Raw genomic sequence first — 22,458 nt, 5'->3', positions numbered from 1 at the left:
GACACATGTTCCTCTGGGGTTGTGGACCAGATTATGATATCGTCAACGTAGACACAAACCCCTTCCAATCCCGCCATCATCTTTTCCATGATGCGATGGAAAATCTCTGATGCTGAGATGATGCCAAATGGTATTCGGTTATAGCAGAACCTGCCAAAAGGCGTATTGAAAGTGCAGAGCCTTCTGCTGGATTCTTCAAGTTGGATTTGCCAAAATTCTTGGGATGCGTCCAATTTTGTGATGAAGTGCGTGTGTGCCATCTCACTCGTGATTTGTTCCCTCTTCAGGATAGGGTAATGTTCCCACATAATGTTTTTGATTAGATCCTTGGGGTCAATGCAGATGCGTAAGTCTCCCGAAGGCTTCTTTACACACATCATCGAGCTGACCCAGTCGGTCGGTTCAGTGACCTTGGAGATGATGCCTTTTTGTTGTAGACTCGTGAGCTCTGCCTTCAGGCGCTCTCTCCGTGGAGCAGGGACTCGTTGTGGTGCGTGGACCACTGGCTTGGCATCAGGCCGCAGTAGAATCTTGTACTCGTATGGCAGCGTGCCCATCCCGCTAAATATGTCTGGGTACTGGGTTACGATGTCGTCCATGCTGGCCTGAAGATCCGAATGGGACGGTGTCGTGGTGTAGACCCTTTGAATGAGGTTCAGTTGCTTGCAGGCGTGCACACCTAGCAGGGACGCCCTGTCTGGTTTAACAATCTTGAAGCGTAAGCTTGCTTGTGTGTGTCGGCTGGACACCTGCAGATGGCAGAACCCCAGTGCCTTGATTACGTTTCCACTGTAGTCCGGGAGTTTGCAGGGAGCTGGAAGGATTGTGGGGGCTTCTTGATTCTCTTGAAGTCCACCTGCAAAATGAGGTTGGCGGAGGCACCTATGTCCAGTTTGAACTGGATGGGGCAGTTGTTGACTTTCATCACTGCATGCCATTTGTCCTCGGAATCCACGGCCAGGATTGATTCGATTGCGATATGTCCGGTGTGGCATATTCGCACTTTGTAATAATGCCCACTTGGTAAGTGTTGTCCAGGTATTCATCATCTGGATCCATCGCACTGCCTGGATCAGAGTCATGCATTCAGTGTTGTTCGGTGTTGAGCGCTGGCTCCTGACTGGTGGTGCAGCTCTGCACAGGGCTGCATAACGGTTTGGTTTCCCACAGTTTAAACAGCGTTTGCCTCTTGCAGGTCAGTTTTAAAAAAAATGGGCGCTGCCACAGTTCGCACACGTCATGACGTCGGCCTCATGATGCTCAGTGCGTCCTTGCGCATGTGTGATGCGGTTCTCGGACGTCTGCACCTGCGCAGTGCGGTTTTCGGCCGTTTCGTTTTCCTGATCGCATGCGTCGGGCCCCGGGAAGAGTGCGCAAAATGGCTGCTTTCGTCAATGTGGAGATGCTGCATCCGGGAGATGGCCTGAACACTCCACCTCATGGGAGGCTTGTTTTTCACTTTCTGCCGTTTTGTACTGTGAATAGCGATTTTTAGAGTGCTCATGCACAGTACACATTTCAATCGTGACTGGCAGGGTCATGTCCTTGATTTTCAACAATTGCTCTCGTAGAGGATCAGAGTGGACTCCTAAAACAATTTGATCTCTGATCATGGAGTCAGTGATATCACCAAAGTTGCAGGATTGCGCAAGCAGTCTAAGGTTAGTTAGATAGGAGGTGAAGTATTCGTCTTTACCTTGCATCCTCTGCTTGAAAATGTCGCGCTCGAAGATTTTGTTGGTGTCCACCTCGCAGTGACTGTCGAATTTGTCCAGGATGCTTTGGTACTTCGTTTTGTCCTGCCCTTCGGAAAAGTGAAAGGAGTTGAAGATCTCTATCGCATGGTCACCCGCAGTGGTGAGTAGAAGAGCTATCTTCCGCGCATCGGTCGCGACATTGAGGTCGGATGCTTCCACATATCGTTGAAATTTCTGCTTGAATGATCGCCAGTTGGCACTAAGATTTCCGGTGGTCCTGAGCTGATGAGGAGCCTGAATCTTGTCCATTGTGCCTGTATTCAGTAGCTGGTTGTCACGGATCTTGCTGAGTTGAACTAAATAGATTCAACAGTCACTCCTGGTATCATGTTGTGTTATGCTGCTTCGGATAACACAGGCTGCTACTTGATGCAGTCTTGACTAAAGGATGCTCCAGACTCTGAAATGAGTTCAACCTGTTTATTGAACTATTTTTTTTATAAATGTTTTTTATTCAGTTTTCATGTTTTATATTGAACAAATTACAAATTGTTAGAGAGAGAAAAAAAAACACGCAAAAATTAACATATATATTTACAGGTGAGCATCTTCGTAGTAATAACTGTGGCCTCCCCCTCTTCGCCGGCATACATATTTTACATTCCCCAACATGTTTATTGGCATTTATTTAGTTTGGTTTTGGGCCTTAGCTAGCCATCAAACCCCGTAACGAGCCCGTAGCCCCCCCCCTCCCCGCCGGCTACCTTCCCCCGACTATTCTTCCTCTTGTACGTTGGCCACAAAAAAGGTCCCGGAACAATTGCATGAATGGCTCCCACGTTCTGTGGAAGCCGTCGTCCGACCCTCGGATGGCGAATTTGATTTTCTCCATTTGGAGAGAATCCGAGAGGTCGGACAGCCAGTCTGCAGCTCTGGGCGGTGCTGTTGACCGCCAGCCAAACAGGATTCTACGGCGGGCGATCAGGGAGGCAAAGGCAAGGGCGTCCGCCCTCCTCCCCAGGAATAGATCTGGCTGGTCTGAAACCCCGAAGACCGCCACTATCGGGCATGGCTCCACCCTCACCCCCACCACTTTGGACATAGCCTCGAAGAAGGCTGTCCAGTACTCCACAAGTCTGGGGCAAGACCAGAACATGTGGGCGTGGTTGGCCGGGCCTCTTTGGCACCGCTCACATCTGTCCTCCACCTCCGGGAAGAACCTACTCATACGGTTTCTCGTTAAGTGGGCTCTATGTACCACTTTTAGTTGCGTCAGGCTGAGCCTTGCGCACGTGGAGGTGGAGTTGACCCTATGCAGTGCTTCGCTCCAGAGTCCCCACCCTATCTCCATCCCCAGGTCGTCCTCCCATTTCCTTCTTGTTGCGTCCAGTACGGTGTCGTCCCTATCTACCAGTCGGCCATACATGTCACTACAGTTCCCTTTCTCTAGGATACTTGCGTCCAGTAGGTCTTCCAGTAGTGTCTGTCGTGGCGGTTGTGGGTACGTCCTTGTCTCCTTTCGTAGGAAGTTTTTAAGCTGCAGGTACCGTAGCTCGTTCCCCCCAGCTAGCTGAAATTTCTCTGTCAGTTCGTCCAGTGTTGCGATCCTGTCGTCCGTGTATAGGTCCCTGACTGTCAGTGTCCCCCCGTCCTGTCTCCACCTTTTGAAGGTGGCGTCAGTCAGTGCTGGTTTGAACCTATGGTTGTTGCAGACGGGAGCCTTGTCCGACATTTTGTTCAGGCCAAATTGCTGCCGCAGTTGGTTCCAGGATTGGAAGGTGGCTGTCACCACTGGGCTGCTGGAGTGTTTTTTGGGTGGGGATGGGAGTGCTGCCGTGGCGAGGGCCCGGAGGGAGGTCCCCATGCAGGAGGCCTCCTCCGCACGCACCCACTTGGCTTCTGGCTCCTGGATCCATCCCCTTACTCGCTCGGCTGTTGCCGCCCAGTGGTAGAATTGTAGATCCGGGAGGGCTAGCCCCCCCCTGGATTTTGTCTTCTGTAGGACCTTCTTTGGGATCCTAGCATTTTTACCCCCCATACGAACGCCATGATAAGTTTGTCCAGCGCTATGAAGAAGGCCTTGGGGATGTAGATCGGAATGGATCTAAACAGGAAGAGGAACCTGGGCAATACGTTCATTTTGATTGTCTGGACTCTTCCTGCGAGGGAGAGTGGGAGTGTGTTCCATCTTTGCAGGTCCTTTTTACTTCCTCCGCCAGGCTGGTGAGGTTCCATTTGTGGATCCCTTTCCAGTCATGGGCTATTTGGATCCCCAGGTAGCGGAATTTATGTCGGGCTTGTTTGAACGGCAGCCCCTTTAGTGCTGCCCCCCCCCCCCCCCCCCCCCCCCCCCCCCTTGCTGGTGTACTGGGAAGATCTCGCTTTTGCTCATGTTGAGTTTGTAGCCCGAGAAGGCTCCAAACTCTTTCAGGAGCGCGATGATTCCGTCCATGCTGCTTTGTGGGTCCGAGATGTAGAGGAGCAGATCGTCTGCATAGAGTGAGACTCTGTGCTCTCTGCCTCCCCTTCGGATCCCCCTCCAATTTTTTGCTGCCCTGAGCGCAATTGCTAGCGGTTCGATTGCTAGTGCGAACAGCAGTGGGGACAGTGGGCATCCTTGTCTGGTGCCCCTGTGCAGCTGGAAGTATTGGGAGTTGGTATTGTTGGTCCGTACACTCGCCATGGGGGCGTTGTATAGGAGTTTTACCCACGCGGTGAACCCTGTTCCAAGCCCGAACCGCTCCAGTACCTCTATGAGGTATTTCCATTCGACTCTGTCGAAGGCCTTTTCTGCGTCCAGGGAGACGATCACCTCTTGTGTTCTCTCCCCGGAGGGGGTCATTATCACGTTCAGCAGGTGCCTGATGTTCGAGGTGAGCTGTCTACCTTTGACGAAGCCCGTCTGGTCCTCTGTGACCACCTCAGGTACACAGTCTTCTAGCCTTTTGGCTAGGATTTTGGCCAGTATCTTGGCGTCTGCGTTCAGCAGAGATATGGGTCTGTATGACCCACATTCCGTTGGGTCTTTGTCTTTCTTAGGTATCAGCGAGATTGAGGCCTGTGCTAACGTGGGTGGCAGTGTGCCCCTAGCTAGCGTGTCTGTGAACATCTCCCGCAGGTGCGGGGCCAGCGCTGTCGCAAATTTTTTGTAGAAGTCCGCCGGGAATCCGTCCGGTCCCGGCGCCTTCCCCGTCTGCATGGAGCTGATACTGTCCATCATCTCTCCCAGTGCTAGTGGTGCTTCCAGGTCCCGTTTCCTTCCCTCTCCCACGACTGGTATGACCATTCCATCAAGGAACCGGTTCATCCCAGCCTTCCCCGTTGGGGGCTCTGAGGTGTACAGCTCTTGGTAGAAGGCCTTGAAGGTTTTGTTAATCCTCTCTGGTTCTGTTTCCAACATGCCTCTGGTACCCCTGATTTGCCCAATTTCTCTGGTGGCTGCCTGCTTTCTCAGCTGGTGTGCCAACAGGCGGCTGGCTTTGTCTCCGTGTTCGTACAGGGTCCCGCGCGCCTGGCGGAGTTGGTGCACTGCTTTCCTGGTGGAGAGCAGGTCAAAGTTCCTTTGTAGTTCTTTTCTCTCCGCCAGGAGCTCTACGGTCGGGGCCTCGGAGTATTTACGGTCTACCTCCAGTATGGAGTCGACCAGCTTCTGCCTAGCCACCATTTCCTCCCTATCTCTTTGCGCTTTGAAGGCAATGATTTCCCCTCTTATTACGGCCTTAAGCGCTTCCCAGAACGTGGAGGATGATACCTCCCCGTTTTGGTTGTTCTCCGTGGACTCCGCTTTGGCCCGCGCTATCCTTTCGCTGAAGGCCTTGTCAGCTAGTAAGGCACCGTCCAACCTCCATGTGGGGCGCTGGGCCCTTCCCGTCTCCAGCCGCACGTCCATGTAGTGTGGGGCGTGGTCTGATATCACAATTGCGGAGTATTCCACCTTGTCTATCCCTGGAAGCACCGTTTTCCCCACCACAAAGAAGTCAATTCTGGAGAACACGTTGTGTACTGGGGAGAAGAAGGAGAATTATTTCTCCCCCGGGTGGGCGAACCTCCAGGGGTCCACAGCTCCCATCTGCTCCATAAAGTGACCGAGTTCCCTTGCCATGTTTGAGGTTTTCCCCGTTTTGGGGTTTGATCTGTCCATCTTTGGGTCCTGTACACAGTTGAAGTCCCCCCCCATGATTAGTCGATGCGTCGCTATGTCCGGGATTTCTGCCATGGTCTTTTGGATGAAGCTCGTGTCGTCCCAGTTGGGCGCGTACACGTTGACTAGGACTACCGGCGCCCCATCCAGGGCCCCGCTGACCATGACATATCGCCCCCCTGGGTCTGTAACCGTCTTTGTCGCCCTAAATATTGTCCTCTTGCCGGTTTATTGAACTATTAACACAGTTCTCAAATGAGTTCGATTCTCTGCTAATCTAACTGTAGCAACTCAGTCTAACTGTACCAGCTTGCTCTAAGCCACGTGCAGGGGTGTGATGCTGCTGATCAACCCTGTCTAACTCTCTATATGTCTGTCTGTGGAAAGAGAGGCAGGGTGTGAGTTGCTCATCCCTTTTATTGTGTTTATGTCATGCCCCTGATGTGTTAGGCGGGTTGGTTCGACGTTGACTGCAACTAAATGCACAGAAGCTAGAAACAAACGTCTAACACTGGAGATGATCCAACACGGTTTATTTAAACTATGAACTGCTGTACATGTTCAGCTGTGGGTTGACACTCTACTAATCCTACTGATGACCTCTTACTGGCTCAACCAGACCTACGAGCTACCACATAGCAATAATGTCCACTGACTTGTGCAGTCTGACTGTCTCAGTGTCTGGGTCCCGAAAAGAGCGGGAGTCTTAATGCCCTGTGAGCTTTCTAGTGGTGGTGTCTTGTCTGGTGATTGGTTGTTCTGTGTTGTGTGTTCATTGGTCATCCTATGTGTCAATCACTGCCTGTCTGCATTTCATTATATACATGAATGGATATTATGACATCTCTCCCTTTTAAAAAAAATAAGTTATGGAACGTGAAGGTATACACATGCCTGACTATGTACAAGTGGTGAGTTAACGAACATATGTACATGGGAATGTGTCTATCGTGCAGATACAGAGCAAACTGAATGATATTTACAAAAGTAAAGCCTGTAGATTCAGTCTTTGATGTGGACGATGAATTCTTGTCGATCGCCGCAGAGTTGGAGACTCCGGCACTTGGACAGGCGGGATCGCTGGCAGATCGGTGGCCTCATGGCAGGAAACGTCCGGAGGAGGCATGATAACCGGCGGAGCAATGCGGTTAGGCGGTGGGCGGGGAACTCTCCGCAGCGCCCTCCTGTTGCACTGGAGAATGGAGCCGTCGGCCATTTGAACAATGAAAGACCTTGGGGCGGCCTTCCTGACAACAGCTGGGGCTGACCAACCTCCCTCAGACAACTGGACGCGAACAACATCTGCTGGGGCCAGCGCAGGCAGATCCGTGGCAGGAGCATCATACGGGATCTTCTGCTGGTCCCTGGACCGATGTACTTTCTGCAGCACCGTGAGGTGGTCAAGGTCCGGAATATGAATGGCTGGAACAGTTGAGGTTCATGAGCATCTGCGCCGGAGACAAACCAGTCGACAAGATGGGATGCCCTGTAGGCCAGCAGCACCAAGTTGAAATCGGATGCTGTCTGCAGCTGCACAACAACCACTTGACGATATGGACCCCTTTCTCGGCCTTCCTGTTTGATTGCCGGTAATGGGCACTGGAAGTGATGTGTCTGAAGTTGTAGGATCGTGCAAAATCGGACCACTCCTGGTTGTAAAAACATGGACCGTTGTCACTCATTACTGTGAGTGGTATCCCGTGTCTGGCAAACGTCTCTTTGCAGGCTGTGGTGACGGACCTAGACGTGAGGTCCGATAATTTCACCACTTCCGGGTAGCTGGAGAAGTAGTCGACCAAGAGCACGTAATCACGCCCATTGGCGTGAAAGAGGTCTATCCCCACTTTAGACCACGGAGAGGTCACAAGCTCGTGCTGTTGCAGTGTTTCTTTGGGCTGAGCCGGTTGAAATTTCTGACAGGTTGGGCAGTTGAGGACCGTGTCAGCAATGTCCTGGTTGATGCCCGGCCAATAACATGCCTCCCGAGCTCTGCATCGACATTTTCCCACCCAAGGTGACCCTCATGGATCTGCCCAAGCACCATAGATTGCATGCTTTGAGGAATGACGATCCTGTCCAGTTTAAGAAGGATTCCCTCAATGACCGTTAACTCGTCCTTAACGTTAAAGAACTAGGGACATTGCCCCTTTTGCCAGCCATGGGCGAGGTGTTGCATCACGTGCTGCAGGAGAGGATCCTTGGCAGTTTCTTCACATATTTGGACCACTCATTCATCAGTGGCTGGTAGGTTGCTGGCATACAACTGCACCTGTGCCTCTATGTGGCAGATGAAGTTGCCCTGTTCACACAGCGTGGTGATGGACCTGGATAGGACATCTGCGATGATCAGTTCCTTACCCGGTGTGTAGACGAGTTCAAAGTCATATCGGCGGAGACGAAAAAGAATACGCTGTAGCCAAGGCGTCATGTCATTTAATTGCTTCTGGATTATGTGGACTAAAGGCCTGTTGTGGTCTGTTTCCACTGTGAACTTCGGCAGGCCATATACAGTCATGAAACTTGGCTATTCCTGTCAGGATACCCAAGCACTCCTTCTCGATCTAGACATACCGTTGCTCGGTCGGTGTCATGGTTCTGGAGGCATATGCCACTGGAGCCCAGGACGAGGAGTCGTCTCGCTGGAGGAGCACCGCCTCAATGCCGTCCTGGCTAGTGTCAGTAGATATCTTGGTGTCCCTGGTTGGGTCAAAGAACGCCAGTACTGGGGCTGTGGTGAGCTTCGCCTTTAGCTCGAGCCACTCCTTTTCATGTGCGGGCAGCCACTGGAACACTGTTGTCGTCTTTACGAAATGCCGGAAGGCCGTGGTGCGGGCTGCCAAATTGGGAATGAATTTCCCAAGAAAATTTACCATCCCGAGGAAGCGGAGGACCGCTTTCTTGTCCTCCGGGGTCTTCATGGCTTTGATTGCCAGCACCTTGTCGGCATCAGGTTGCACCCTGTGCTGTGAAATCTGGTCACCCAGGAACTTGATTGCGGATTGACCAAATGAGCATTTCGCCCTGTTGAGCTGGAGGCCATTTTCATGAGTCCGCTGGAAGACCTGTCTGAGGCGGGCAATGTGATCCTCGGGCATTGTGGACCAGATGATCACATTGTCAACATAGACTCGCCCCCCCCCCCCCCCCGATGCCCTCCATCATTTGCTCCATGATGCAATGAAAGGCTGCGGCCTCCCTGGGGAGGCTGATAGATCCCGTGAGGCCGGTAGATCGGCGTTTGGTCATGCCCCTTTTGGGCATGATTTGATTCCGATACTTCATGGGAATTGGGTAGATCCCGCAAAACATGAAACCCGCTGGGAAGCCCGCGAGAGCCTCTCCCGGCATCAACTTTCCGCATTGCGCTCGAGTGAGAGCGCAGCGCGGCTGGTAGATTTCTCCCATTATCTACCTTATTGTGGTATCCCAACCTTTCCACCTGCTCAGGCCCCCTTCCACAATGACTTCCAGCACATTCTGCACGCTGCCTTTAAAAGGTACCAGCCTTATATGCAGAAACCTAGCAGTAGCCCACGTAGCACTGGGAAACATGCCACTCTCATTGAAATTAGCAGCAAGCAGAACGTTTGTATCCTGTCTCGAATAATACGAGTGAGTGTGGGTTCATCACACTTTGCGTTTTTAGACCTTTTCAAATTTCTCCCCACATGCTTTTTGATACTTAATGCAATTTGAAGTGGCTCAATAATCTCTATACATTCTCAGAGAGTAATAAGTAAAGTGCGGCCTGGGCAGTATCTCCCACATCCTGTAAAAAATAACAAGAATGATAATCACCTGTTTGAAGGGCTTCCAGTGCCGCTTCTCTCTCAGGATCAAACAGTTCCTTCACTCGAGCCCCAAATTGTTCTCTGTGCATTGCTTTGGCAACAGAAATGAGCTCAGCCTTTTCGGCTGGAACTATGGGTTTCACTGTGTATCCTATAAAAAAGATAAATGCAAGAAACCTCTCAATAGATAGATTTCTTATCCTGCTTTTATCAACTATTTTTATTTTCCCTTATTTTCCTGATAAGCAAAGGTGAAGGGGCAAGGTCTATATTGTCTGACACAACCAAGTTTGGAGAGAGGAGAAAATGGCCGGAATTCCGGCCTTGGTCTTACTGGGTGAAAATGACCTCAAGCAGCCAGAGGACCGACCAGCTGGGTTCGTGGAGAAAATGAAAATGGGAATGGTAGTGGATTTTCAACTCAGCTCTGGTGTGTGTTTCAGTTTGTCACGTTCTCATTAAATCATAGAGTTTCCAGCATGGAAACAGGCCCTTCGGCCCAGCTTGTCCATGCCGGCCAGTTTCTATCACTAAGTTGCAGCGCCGGCCCTAGGGTTGCTGGCGCCCCGGGCAAGCTGAACTTCGGCGCCCTTCGTGGGGGGGGGGGGGGGGGGGGGGGGGGGGGGGGCGGGGCGGGGGGCGGGGGGGGGCCGAGGGGGGGGCCGAAGGGGGGTGGCCGAGGGGGGGGGCGAGGGGGGGGAGGGAGGGGGCGAGGGGGGGGAGGGAGGGGCCGAGGGAAGGAGGGGGGGGCCGAGGGGGGGGCGGGGCCGAGGGGAGGGGGGCCGAGGGGAGGGGGGGCCGAGGGGAGGGGGGGTCCGAGGGGAGGGGGGGGGGGCGGGCGGGGTGGGGGGGGCGAAGGGGGGGGCCGAGGGGGGGGACCAGGCCGAGGGGAGGGGGGCCGAGGGGAGGGGGGGGGCCGGAGGGGAGGTGGGGGCGAAGGGCGGGGCCCGAGGGGGGGGGCCGGGCCGAGGGGGGGGCGGGGCCGGCAAAACAACCCTCCACAACCACCCTTTGGCTTCGGTCGTCAAGCCAATTTTGTATCCAATTGGCTACCTCACCCGGGATTCCGTGAGATTTAACCTTTGCAACAACCTACTATGCGGTAGCTTGTCAAAGGCCTTGCTGAAGTCCATGTAGACAACGCCAATCGCACTGCCCTCATCAACATTCTTGGTTACCCCTTCAAAAAACTCAATCAAATTGGTGAGATATGACTTTCCCCTTACAAAGCCATGCTGACTTTCCCTAATTAGCCCTTTGCTGTCCAAATGCCTGTAGATCCTGCCTTCAGAATACCTTCTAACAATTTACCCACTACAGAAGTAAGACTCACTGGTCTGTAGTTCCCAGGCTTATCTTAAGCCCTTCTTAAACAAGGTCACAACATTTGCTACCCTACAATCTTCAGGCACCCCTCCTGTGGCTGTCGATGATTCAGCTAGCGGGCCGGCAATTTCCTCGCTAGCCTCCCACAACGTCCTGGGATATAATTCATCAGGTCTCTGTAGGTGCGATTTAACTAAATGGGAACAAAGTCCAATCCTGAGTGCATTTAGTCACGTGTTTCCCGGCACTACAACGCTGTTAAACTGCACTCAGGTTCGATAGGGGGATTCAGAGGGGATCCCACGACCAAGGCCGTTCGCCGGAACGCCTCAGTGTAGTGAGAGATCAGGGCACCATTTTTAAATGGCGTCTCTGGAGTCCCTGACACGACCCCCGTCCTCCCAAGCCTCAACACACTATTGGAGGGTCTCCGCCCCCCCACCCCTCCAACACTCGTGTAGGGCACCCTGGCCCGATCGCGCACAAAATGCTAGCTTGGCAGTGCCAACCTGGCACCCTGGCAGTGCCCCTGGGCTTTGGGGAGTTTGGGGGTCGTGTCGGGGGTTGAGAGATCTGGATGCCATTTTTAAATGGCATCCCGATCTCTTCCTGCACTGAGGAGTTCCTCAGTGCAGGAAACGGGACTAAGTGCGGCCTCGGCGGCAAGTTACCTGTCGAGGCCTCGAATTGCATTGCAAGTGCTGGGAAACACCCGGCTAAATGTGCTTGTCACGGGTCTCTGTTCCAATTTGGTTATATCGCACCCAATAACTTTGCTCAGCTCCTCCCCTGTGGGTTTGATATCCAGCGCTGCCAGGATAGGTGGGCTTTCTATGGTGTCAAAAGCTTCCTTGGTGACATTATTCTCCCTGGATAGAACTCATGTTAGTGTGCTGCCCATCTTTCCAATTGTTTATTGCACTCGGCGGTGACCTCGCCTGTCATTGTTTTCAATGAAGCTGTTTGCTAACCCACGTAGACAGGGGGAGAAAGTGGAAACTCCACACAGATAGTCAGACAAGATACAAACTCCACACAGATAGTCGGAATCGAACCCGGGTCCCTGGCGCTGTGAGGAAACAGTGCTAACCACTGTGCCACCATGCCGTCCCACGGTTCTATTGTTTATGGTTCTTCTATTGTTCCTGTTTTGGCAATATTCTGCTTAATGGCAGCTCTGGGTCTCCAGGGCGGACGCCGCAACTCCTTTCACAACTTTGACATTTTTGGGGGGCTTCTTACCAAAGAGCTCAGCACAACCCCTGTGAAACCTTTGGCAAGTCTAGCCAAAGCCCCATGTCTTTGCATTAATTGCTTGCTACTAGCCTGAAGTGATAACTAAAGTGGATCTTAAAAGGCTGAAGAATTCTCCACCTTACCTTTTGGAACAAGCATCGTGTTTTGTTGCTGGGCTTGTGATGGTTGATGTGGGACCAGAGCTTGGCTAGCTCCAGATGTGTTGTCTGTCTTGCTTCCTCTTATGGTCTGGTTGGATTCGTGAACCACAGTTTGTGTCTTTGCCTTTTGCTTTCCCGGGCCTTGACCAGAAGACATATTTCAGCTGTACTCAACCACTGCAGCCAGAGACTGAAACATTGACAATTGAAACTAAGTTTCCAATTTGGGAGATACATTTAGAATATAATTTACATCAGCAAACATGCAATCGGTTTTCTTGAGAGCTTTGCAAAAAATAGCCCTGTAAGCTTGTAAAGTCCTACCTGACTGGAAATGTAAACATGTGAGGCGGTGTTAAGTGACTAAGTTGCACAGTAACCAGGAAACAGCTTGTATTAACAACAATGCAGATGGAGCTATAGACGGAAAGGCTCTCCTAGGCAGCTCTGACACTGAAACATGCAGTGAAAAAGGAAAGCAAGTATTAGTCTTTGCATAACAAATTGATACTGGGGCAGAAGCAGCAGGTTAGTGGGTGGCTTAAGGTACCCATTGAAGATAGAGAACAAAAATGCAAAAAAAGCTGTGTGGTGACATAAATGCTAGTGTTACTTAATGAAGGAAAGGCAGCAGAGATATGCTTATGAAAAATCGTGTTTAACTGACTTGATTGAGATTTTTGCTGAGGGTAATGCAGTTGATGTTGTATACATGCACTTCCAAAAGATGCCTGATAAAGTGCCACATGACAGGCTTGCCAGCAAAGTTGAAGCCCTTGGAATAACTGGGACAGTAAAAGCATGAATATGAAGTTGGCTGAGTGATCAGACACAGGGGCTGAGACTTTCTGTCCCCCCCACCCACAGCGGGTTTTCCAGTGGCAGAGGTGGCTTGCCATTGGCCGGCGGCGGAAAGACAATGGCCAATTGTATTGCTCGCCGGCCGCGCTGCTGGGGAACCCATTGCGGGCAATCCCACCAGTGGGAAGGGATAGAAAACCCTGGCCAGAGAATAGTGGTGAACGTTTGCTTTTTGGACTGGAGGAAATATACAGTAGTGCTCCTGGGTCAGCATTAGGATCACTACTTTTTGTGATATATATTAATGACTTAGACTTGGGTGCACAGGGCAAAATTTAAAAATTTGCAGAACTTGGAAGTATTGTGAACTGTGAGGAGAACGGTGATGGAATGGTGGCAGATACCTGTCGTGAAATGTGAAGTGGTATGTTTTGGTAAGAAAATGAGAAGCAGCAATATAAAATAAAGGATACAGTTCTAAAAACACACAGGAACAGAGCAACACACAAATCATTGAAGGCGACAGGGCATGTTGAGAAAGCAGCGAAAAAGTAACATGGGATCCTGGGGTTTTAGGAGGTACACAGAATATGAACAATTATAGAACACTCAAATGGTCTTGTGTCCTGTTCTGGGCACCGTACTTTAGGAAGGATGTGAAGGTTTTACAGAAGGTGCAGAAAAGATTAATGAGTATTTTTTTACTTCTTTGATGGGATGTGGTATTCGACAGAAAAGCCAATATTTGTTGCCAATCCCTAATTGTCTTTGAGAAGATGATGGGGGGGGGGGTTGCCTTTTTGTACCACTGCAGTCCCTGTGGTGTAGGTACACCCAGAGTGCTGTGAGGGAGGGAGTTCCAAGATTTAGATACAACAACAGTAAAGGAATGGCAATATAGTTCCAAGTCAAGATGGTGTGCGGCTTGGAGGGGAACTGGCAGGTGGTGGTGTTCCTATGTTTCCGCTGCCCCTGTCCTTCCAGGTGGTAAAGGTTTGGAAGGTGCTGTTGAAGAACCATTGATGGGTTACTGCAGTGCATCTTGTATATAATACACACTGCTGCCATTGCGTGCCAATGGTGGAGTGAGTGAATGTTCCAGCAAGTGAATGGGGTGCTGATCAAATGGACTGACTGCTTTGTCCTGAATAGCATTGAGCTTCTTGAGTGTTGTTGGAGCTGCATTCATCCAGGTAAGTGGAGAATATTCCATTGCATTCCTCGCTTGGGCCTTGTAGATAACGAACAGGTTCTGGGCAGTCAGGGGGTGAGTTAATTGCCTCAGAATTCCCAGCCTCTGACCTGTTCTTATTGTCACAGTGTTTATATGGCTGGTCCAGTTCAGTTTCTGTTCAATGGTAAGCACCCAGGATGTTGACAGTGAAGGATTCAGTGATGGTAATGCCACTGAATGTCAAAGGAAAATGGTTAAATTCTCCTCTGCTGGATGTGGTCATCACCTGGCACTCTTTGTGACATGAATGTTACTTGCCACTTTCCAGTCCAAGCCTGGATACTGTTGCATATGGACTGCTTCAGTGTTTGAGAAGTTGTGAATGCTTCTGAACTCTGTGCAATTATTAGTGAACATCTGGGAATGGATCCAGGAATGAAGTACACCAGTCAGATGGATAGATTAGAGAAGCTTGTGTTTCTCTCCCTAGTGGAGAGAAGGTTGAGAGGCGATTTGATAGAGGTATTTAACATTTTGAGGGATTACGGAGAACATTAATTTAAGACTGGGAATGTGAAGTGGCTGACTCACATTCAGTGCAGATGCCCCACCTGCTGGTGAGCATTGCAACCCAAACTCCTGTCGAACATCCTTGTTCACTTGCACACTTAGACTGCCAGATACCCTTGTTTGCAGAGTGTCAATTTGCAGTAAGAGTAGATAGTGCACTTATCCTGGCACAGCGCAACAGATCATTCATCCTCTTCTGGGCGTTTATGTGCTGGTCCCATGAGCGCTAAACGGTTCCCACTCGTGAAAGATTCAAGAACCAAAAGCACTGGGCGAAATTCTCCGCACCCGCGGAAAATCGTAAAACCGTCGTAAAAATCGGGAGCGTTTTACGACGGTCGCGAAGGCTTCATTTCCCGACGGATTCACTTCCTGGAAATGGGCAAGTAGCGCGGCCGCGTCAATTACGTGCGTGATGACGACGGAACGCGGCAACGACACGATCACGCCCACGTGACGCCGTAAAAAGGCGCGGGCGACCACAGAATCTGTCGGGCAGGATGTCGGAGCCGAGGAGAGCTGCTCCTCGCTTTGTTGATGCTGACGTCGAGGCGCTGCTCGATGCCGTGGAGCAGAGGAGGGGCATCATCCGCCCGCGGAGATGGCATCGCCAACCTGCCAGCGCGGTACGCCAGGCCTGGCGTGACGTGGCTGCTGCCGTCAGTGCTGTGGGGCAGACCCCTCGCTCAGCTGAGCAATGTAGGAAGAAGCTACACGACCTCACCAGGTCTGCCAGGGTAAGTGCCATGAGGGTGCCCCCTAGTCACAACCATCCCTCCCCCTTAACTTAAGCACCCCCCCCCCCCCCCCCCCCCCGGCACGGGAGGGGGGGGAGGGGGATTGGGGCAGAGTTATTTGAGGATGGTTCACAAAGTTGTCGCAGACCCAGGGCTCTGGCCCCGAGGAGAGATGCAATCGTCTTATGACAACTTGACCCCCCCAAACTGTGCCAGTATCTGAACGGACTGCTGATACCTTCTGTTTTGTAATGATCTACCTATGTTCCCTCCCCCAACAGGCCAAGGCTGCTCACAACCACCGTGAGCGGCACAAGACTGGAGGGGGTTCGCCCAACCTGCACCCCCTCAGCACCTTTGAACAGAGGGCCCTGGACCTTGTTGGGGGGTCTGCCACCCGCGATATCGCGCTATGCGAGGTTGGCGGAACTGCAGCAAGTGAGACAACCCTCCCTGACAAACACTCACCCCTCCCCCATCCTCTGTCCCTTCACACACCCTGCCCACTGGGACACCTCCCCCATCCTCTGTCCCTTCACACACCCTGCCCACTGGGACACCTCCCCCATCCTCTGTCCCTTCACACACCCTGCCCCCTGGGACACCTCCCCCATCCTCTGTCCCTTCACACGCTGCCCACTGGGACCGTCCAGCGGCCTGCCGAGCAAATCGAAATAACCCGTCTCATTCTCTTCCCTAGGACGTGATGCCAAACGACCAGGGCCGTCTGCCTCCAGACGGAGACAGGAATCTGCCGCCACCTCACCCGGGGCCTCACAACAGAGGGTGCCCGATCAGCGGGCAGCCCCATCCGCCCCAACCCAATCTGCGGGCCAGGACGCACAGAGGGTTCGAAGTCCACAACCACCAGAAATGGCCAGGGACAACCCTCCTGACGCTGAGCAGCCCCACACCCTGTAGGAGGCCCTAAACATTGAGAGCGTCAGGCTTGCGGCACTGCTTTCTCCCACCACATCCATCATCCCAGAGACACACACCCCGGCGGGCCTATTTAGTGATGAGTCTCCTGGGGCACAGTCTGGTTGGCACATCACAGCTGAGCAGGTACAGCAGGTGGAGGTCGGAGCAACAGAGGGCCCGGACCCGCGGAGGCCAGACCAGGCCCAGGATGCAGCTGGCTCCCAGACATTTTCTGAGTTCCTGGAGTTTATCAACCCACCCGCACAGCCGATGCCTCAGGAAACCCAGGGAAACAATGACGGGAGGAGGGCTGCCTTCCTGGCTCTGCAGACGATGTTAGAGGAGTCGAACCGCGTCCAAGAGCAGGGAGTGGTGCCGCTCATGGCAGAGACCCAGTCCGACACCGCACGGGTAGCATCCGCGGTGGAGGCAATGGGTCAGGTTATGCAAGACGTTGGGGTTAATGTGCACGCACCATCCTCGGCCCTGGACAGGGTTGCCCTCTCACAGGCAGCAATGTGCCAGAGCCAAAACGACATTGCCGGCGCCCTGCGGGCCATGGCCGAGTCTCAGCAGGTCATGGCCCAGTCGCAGCACGCCATGGTACAGTCCCAGCAGTCGATAGCACAGTCCCAGCAGTCAATAGCACAGTCCCAGCAGTCGGTCGCGGAGACCATCAACCGCCTGACACACGTGCTGGATGGCGTCGTGCACACACAGGTTGAGGTCGCACAGTCCCTGGTGGGAATGTCTAACTCCCTGGGCTCCGTCTCTGCAAACCTTCGGATCCTGGTGGATACCGTTGCAGGCCTCCAGGACTGGCAGCGCCAGGTGTCGGTGGTGCGACGGGGCACCTCCCCGCTCGCACCTCTGTCCCAAAGTGAGGCCCGGGGGCCACCGTTCTCCCCGAGGGAGGAGGAGGTTTCGGGGTCCGTCCCATTAAGGCCATCGCGGGACGTCCCAGAATTCTCGGCCTCCCCCCGTCCCATCCCTGGTGCATCGGGTGGGCAGCAGGCAGAGCAGGGTGGCACAATGTCACCCGAGACGCCCGCAGAGCAGCCTGGCCCATCAAGGCCGGGTCGCCCCAGGAAACGCTTAGCCAAGGAGAAACGAGTCGAGGGGGGGCGATTCACAGCAATCCTCCTCCACTCCTGCTGTATCATCTGGGGATTCACTTAGACGTAGTGGTAGGGCCCGTAAGGCAACTAAGATAGACACTGAGTAAGTTGGCACGGGTGAAGGGTACAGTTTAGTTGTAGGGGCTAGGGCACCTGTAAATAATTGTTAATATTAAACGCACTGTTCCACCTTACTTGTAATACCGTGTGATTGTTCCACAGCCACAGGAATCGTGACGGTGACCGAGTGTCGCTGGGGTTGACGGGTGGTGAAACCTCGGTGCCGGGTGTGCAGTCCCTGCCCCTCCTCCCACCCCCTCCCACAGCTAGCCCACGCGGGCACGTGATGGAGTGTCAGTGACGAACTCAGCGGCCACCAAGGTGGATGGTTCAGCTATTGCCATGGGTCAGACTCTCTCTAACGATTCTGAGCTCACAGCTCTTCGCAGAGCGGGCTGTCATCATTCCACATGGCACTGATCACACCCGCTGACACAGCCATCAATGTTGTGCCATACCGTCTGGACCCAGTGGTAAGGGTGATGTCGAAGTGGAGCAGTGTACACTGAGAGGGGGGGGGGGTTGTGGTAGTGGCAGTTGTGTGGTGACCCTCTGCATGACTAGCGATGCAGGTGGTGGTTTGGTGTTCATCGGGGACGTCACATGCGATGCGTGAACCGTGCTGCCACCAGGGCGTCGCGTGCCCGCCGTCCTTGCCGGGTCCGTCGTGCCGCCTCCTGGACATCACCAGCACCTGGGTCGTGTCTGCGTTCTGCGCCCGCCACTCCGCCAGCCTCCTCCTCCTCCTCCTCCTCCCTCGCCTCCTCCTCCTCCTCCTCCTCCTCCTCCTCCTCCTCCTCCTCCTCCTCCTCTGTGCTGGCACCACTGCCACTAGCTTCTCCCTCCGCCTCCTGCAGCAGGTCATCTCCCCTCTGCATCGCGATGTTGTGCAGCGCACAGCAGACCACGACAATGCGAGCGACCCTGTCGGCCTGGTACTGCAGGGCCCCTCCGGAGCGGTCAAGGCACCTGAATCTCATCTTCAGGAGGCCAAGGCAGCGCTCCACCACACCCCTGGTTGCTGCATGGGCCTCGTTGTATCGTGTTTCCGCATTGGTCTGAGGCCTCCGTATAGGCGTCATCAGCCAAGACCTCAGCGGATAACCCCTGTCGCCTAGCAACCAGCCCCTCAGCCGGGGGGGACGTCCCTCAAACATCGCAGGTATGAACGACTGCGCCAGTATGTAGGAGTCATGCACACTCCCTGGGAACCTTGCACAGACGTTCATGAACCTCATGTGGGGGTCGCATACCACCTGGACATTAATGGAGTATGTCCCCCTTCTGTTTGTGAACACTTCCTTGTCCACAGCAGGCGGGCGCTTGGGGACGTGAACACAGTCGATTGACCCCTGAACCCTCTGTATCCCGGCCACACTGGCAAATCCACGAGCTCGTGAGTCTTGACTTGCTTGGTCCTCGGGAAAGGTGATGTAGCGGTCCGCGATGGCATAGAGGGCGTCGGTCACATCCCGGATGCACCTGTGCACCGATGACTGGGAGATCCCAGAGACGTCCCCGCTCGGAGACTGGAAGGAGCCGGTAGCATAGAAGTTCAGAGCGACCGTCACCTTGATGGCAACCGGGATCGCGTGTCCTCCCCCCGTTCCACGTGGGGCGAGGTGCGACAGGAGTTGGCAGATATGTATCACCGTCTGCCTACTCAGCCGGAGTCTTCTCCTGCAGGTGATGTCCGTCATTGTTAGGAAAGAGACCCGGACACGGTACACCCTCGGCTTTGGTCGTCGCCTCTGGCGCCGTGGCTGCACCCTCACTCTCTCCTCTTCCTCTTCCTCCTCCTCCTCCCCCCCATGCTGCTCGACGACTGGCAACTCCTCGGCCCTTCCCTCTGCTGCTGCATCTGGCCCTGCATCCACTGCGGGTTGTGGCTGTGGATGCTGCTGCATCTCCAAATCCAGTAGAGCGGCCCCAACCACTGCGCAGAACATAGCCGTTCTGTTCCCATACATCGTGCTAACCTACAGAAGGGTGGTGGGGGCAGAGAAACGTGACATGTTAGACGGAGGTTAGTCGACACCTCGGCAGCCGCCTGCCACGGGATACCTGTGTGTCCCGGTGGCCTGGTCGCGCTGCTGACACGCGGGCAGCCTAACCCCTGGTCACTTTCTGCATCCAACGGCCAGTAAACTATGTCCTCCTCACGGGTGCGTCAGTGGCCTGTGTCCGGAAGCCACAGGGGAACCAGCGGCCGTGTCCTCGTCACCGGCACGCCATGGCATGCTGGCAGACATTTTGTAACGGGGTTGGACGGCTCACTCTCTACCTAACCCCCCCCCCTCCGTCTCCCCCACTGCCTCCCCCGTCGCCCCCCACTGCCTCCCCCGTCGCCCCCCACTGCCTCCCCCGTCGCCCCCCACTGCCTCCCCCGTCGCCCCCACTGCCCCCTCCGTCTCCCCCCCACTGCCTCCCCCGTCGCCCCCACTGCCCCCTCCGTCTCCCCCACTGCCTCCTCCGTCTCCCCCACTGCCTCCCCCGTCTCTCCCCACTGCCTCCCCCGTCGCCCCCACTGCCCCCTCCGTCTCCCCCACTGCCCCCTCCGTCGCCCCCCACTGCCTCCCCCGTCTCCCCCACTGCCCCCTCCGTCTCCCCCACTGCCCCCTCCGTCTCCCCCACTGCCCCCTCCGTCTCCCCCACTGCCCCCTCCGTCTCCCCCACTGCCCCCTCCGTCTCCCTACTGCCCCCCTCCGTCTCCCCCTCTGCCCCCTCGTCTCCCCCTCTGCCCCCTCCGTCTCCCCCACTGCCCCCTCCGTCTCCCCTACTGCCTCCCCCGTCACCCCCACTGCCTCCCCCGTCGCCCCCACTGCCTCCCCCGTCGCCCCCACTCACCCCGCTTTGGACCCCCTCCCGTTCTCAGGGATGCCTTCCCCGTTGTGGCCAGACTCGAGCGGTGCGCTGAGCGGTGCGCTGAGCGGTGCGCAGAGTGGTGCCCTGACCTCCTCCAAGCTGTCGTCAGCCAGGCCGACTGGTTGACGAATTTAAAAAGCAGGTGTGTTTCACGACGTGCAAACAGGGCGCCATGACGTCGGGACTTCGGCCCATCCGGGCCGGTGAATAGCGGGGGGGGGGCTATCAGTGGCGATTCTGGTCGTGTCAGGGGCGGGAAGGAGGCGTTTGTCGGGAATGGCGACTCCGACATTTTGCGGGGTTCGGAGAATAGCGGGAGGGCGTCGGAACAGCGTCGCCGTAAAAATTTCCGACGCCCGCTATTCTCCGAACCGTCGTGAGTCCGGAGAATCGTGCCCACTGATTTAAGACAAATGGTAAAAGAAGCATCGTGAGGGAAACTATTTTTACACAGTTGGAATCAGGAATGCACTGCCTGGCAGTGTGGTGGAGGAATATTCAATCATGTTTTTTAGAAAGGATTTGGATAAGAACCATAGACTTCAGAGCTACAGAGAAGGAGGGTCAATGACTGTCCAGGTGTCCTTTAAAAATGGCACAAGACCTTTGACCCCCTTGAGGTAAAGGTAGGGACGGCAATTTCCTGCCTGCCCTGCCATGAGATTTGCTGAGCTGCTTAAGGATACATTGGTATTGAGCTGCCCAATGTGAGATCATGCATGGTCAGTCATCACGGCCACCCCTCGATATCAGTCCGACTTCTCTCACCGAGTTTAGTCCGCAGACTGGAGGATTCCAGCCAATATTTCAGGCCACTGGCCTTTCATTAGAACTGGGAAAAGTTATGTATTATGCAAGTGAAAGGGGGAGAGCGGGTAAAAGAACAAAAGGAAAGATCTGTGATATGGTGGAAGAAAGGATGGATTGAATAACAAAAGAGTTGATGGTGCAAAGCCAAAGGGACTGGTAAAAGGAAAAACGAAGAAACAAACGTTGCGTCTAGAGGAGATGTGAACGGCATATTTGCATCTGAGCGTAAAAGCTAGAGAAAAACAAGAGAAAAGTCAAAATTTGTAAAGAACATGGAAACAAAATGCAGATAATAATAATAATAATCTTTATTGTCACAAGTAGGTTTACATTAACACTGCGATGAAGTTATTGTGAAAAGCCCCTAGTCGCCACATTCCGCCGCCTGTTCGGGTACACAGAGGGAAGATTTAGAATGCCCAAATTACCTAACAGCACGTTTTTCGAGACTTGTGGGAAGAAATTGGAGCTCCTGGAGGAAACCCACACAGATCCAGGGAGAACGTCATACTCTACACAGACAGTGACCCAGCTGGGAATCGAACCTGGGACCCTGGAGCTGCGAAGCAACAGTGCTACTCACTGTGCTACCATGTCGCCCACGAGATGAGATTATATGCTCATACTTATGATCAGACTCGATCAGTAAAATTCTCACAACTTATCCTTGTATAATAGTTCGAAATGACACATTCATTAAGTTCTCCCACACCAAAGTGTGTTCTTCTTTAACTTAAACAAAGTAACTTTTAGTTATCGTGTTGCATTTTGACTTTCCCAGATGTTCGCTAATAATTGCCCAGTGAAAGCTTTCCAATGCATTTTTTTGTTTCAATGCCCTGATTGCTAATGAGAATATCTGTGGGTTTTTATTTCCCTGTATTCAGACACCAAATGGAAGGCCTCTGTCAGGCAACCCTTGCTTAGGGTCAAGGACCAGAGACTATTGAGCACAGGCACAGACTGCCTGAATTGATGTGCTGTCCCTGGTGACACTGTGGGCAGAGTCACCGAACTGGGCATTGGCCGAGGGTGTGGGGGGTTTGGGGT

The 22,458-nt window shown here is 53.6% G+C and overlaps 1 protein-coding gene across 2 annotated transcripts in view; it reads right to left on the bottom strand.

The window, feature by feature from the left end:
- LOC119962731 (protein FAM221B-like) overlaps nucleotides 1–22,458 on the bottom strand; it is a 78,240-nt gene that overhangs the window by 30,506 nt on the left and 25,276 nt on the right. Inside the window, exons 2-4 of one of the 2 annotated variants that reach the window (XM_038790719.1) lie at nucleotides 12,677–12,805; nucleotides 12,335–12,542; nucleotides 9,637–9,780 (exon numbers count right to left, since the gene is read on the bottom strand). In XM_038790719.1, coding sequence (XP_038646647.1) covers nucleotides 9,637–9,780; nucleotides 12,335–12,509 — 319 coding nt within the window. In that variant the 5' untranslated portion in view covers nucleotides 12,510–12,542; nucleotides 12,677–12,805. The remainder of the gene's footprint in view (nucleotides 1–9,636; nucleotides 9,781–12,334; nucleotides 12,543–12,676; nucleotides 12,806–22,458) is intronic. The other variant, XM_038790720.1, reaches the window with a different exon arrangement.

The sequence above is a fragment of the Scyliorhinus canicula genome, chromosome 3 (assembly GCF_902713615.1).
Source record: "Scyliorhinus canicula chromosome 3, sScyCan1.1, whole genome shotgun sequence".
In the NCBI taxonomy this organism is placed as follows: Eukaryota; Metazoa; Chordata; class Chondrichthyes; order Carcharhiniformes; family Scyliorhinidae; genus Scyliorhinus; species Scyliorhinus canicula.
Note: the sequence above shows the minus strand (reverse complement) of the source record. Positions and strands in the feature narration are given on the sequence as shown.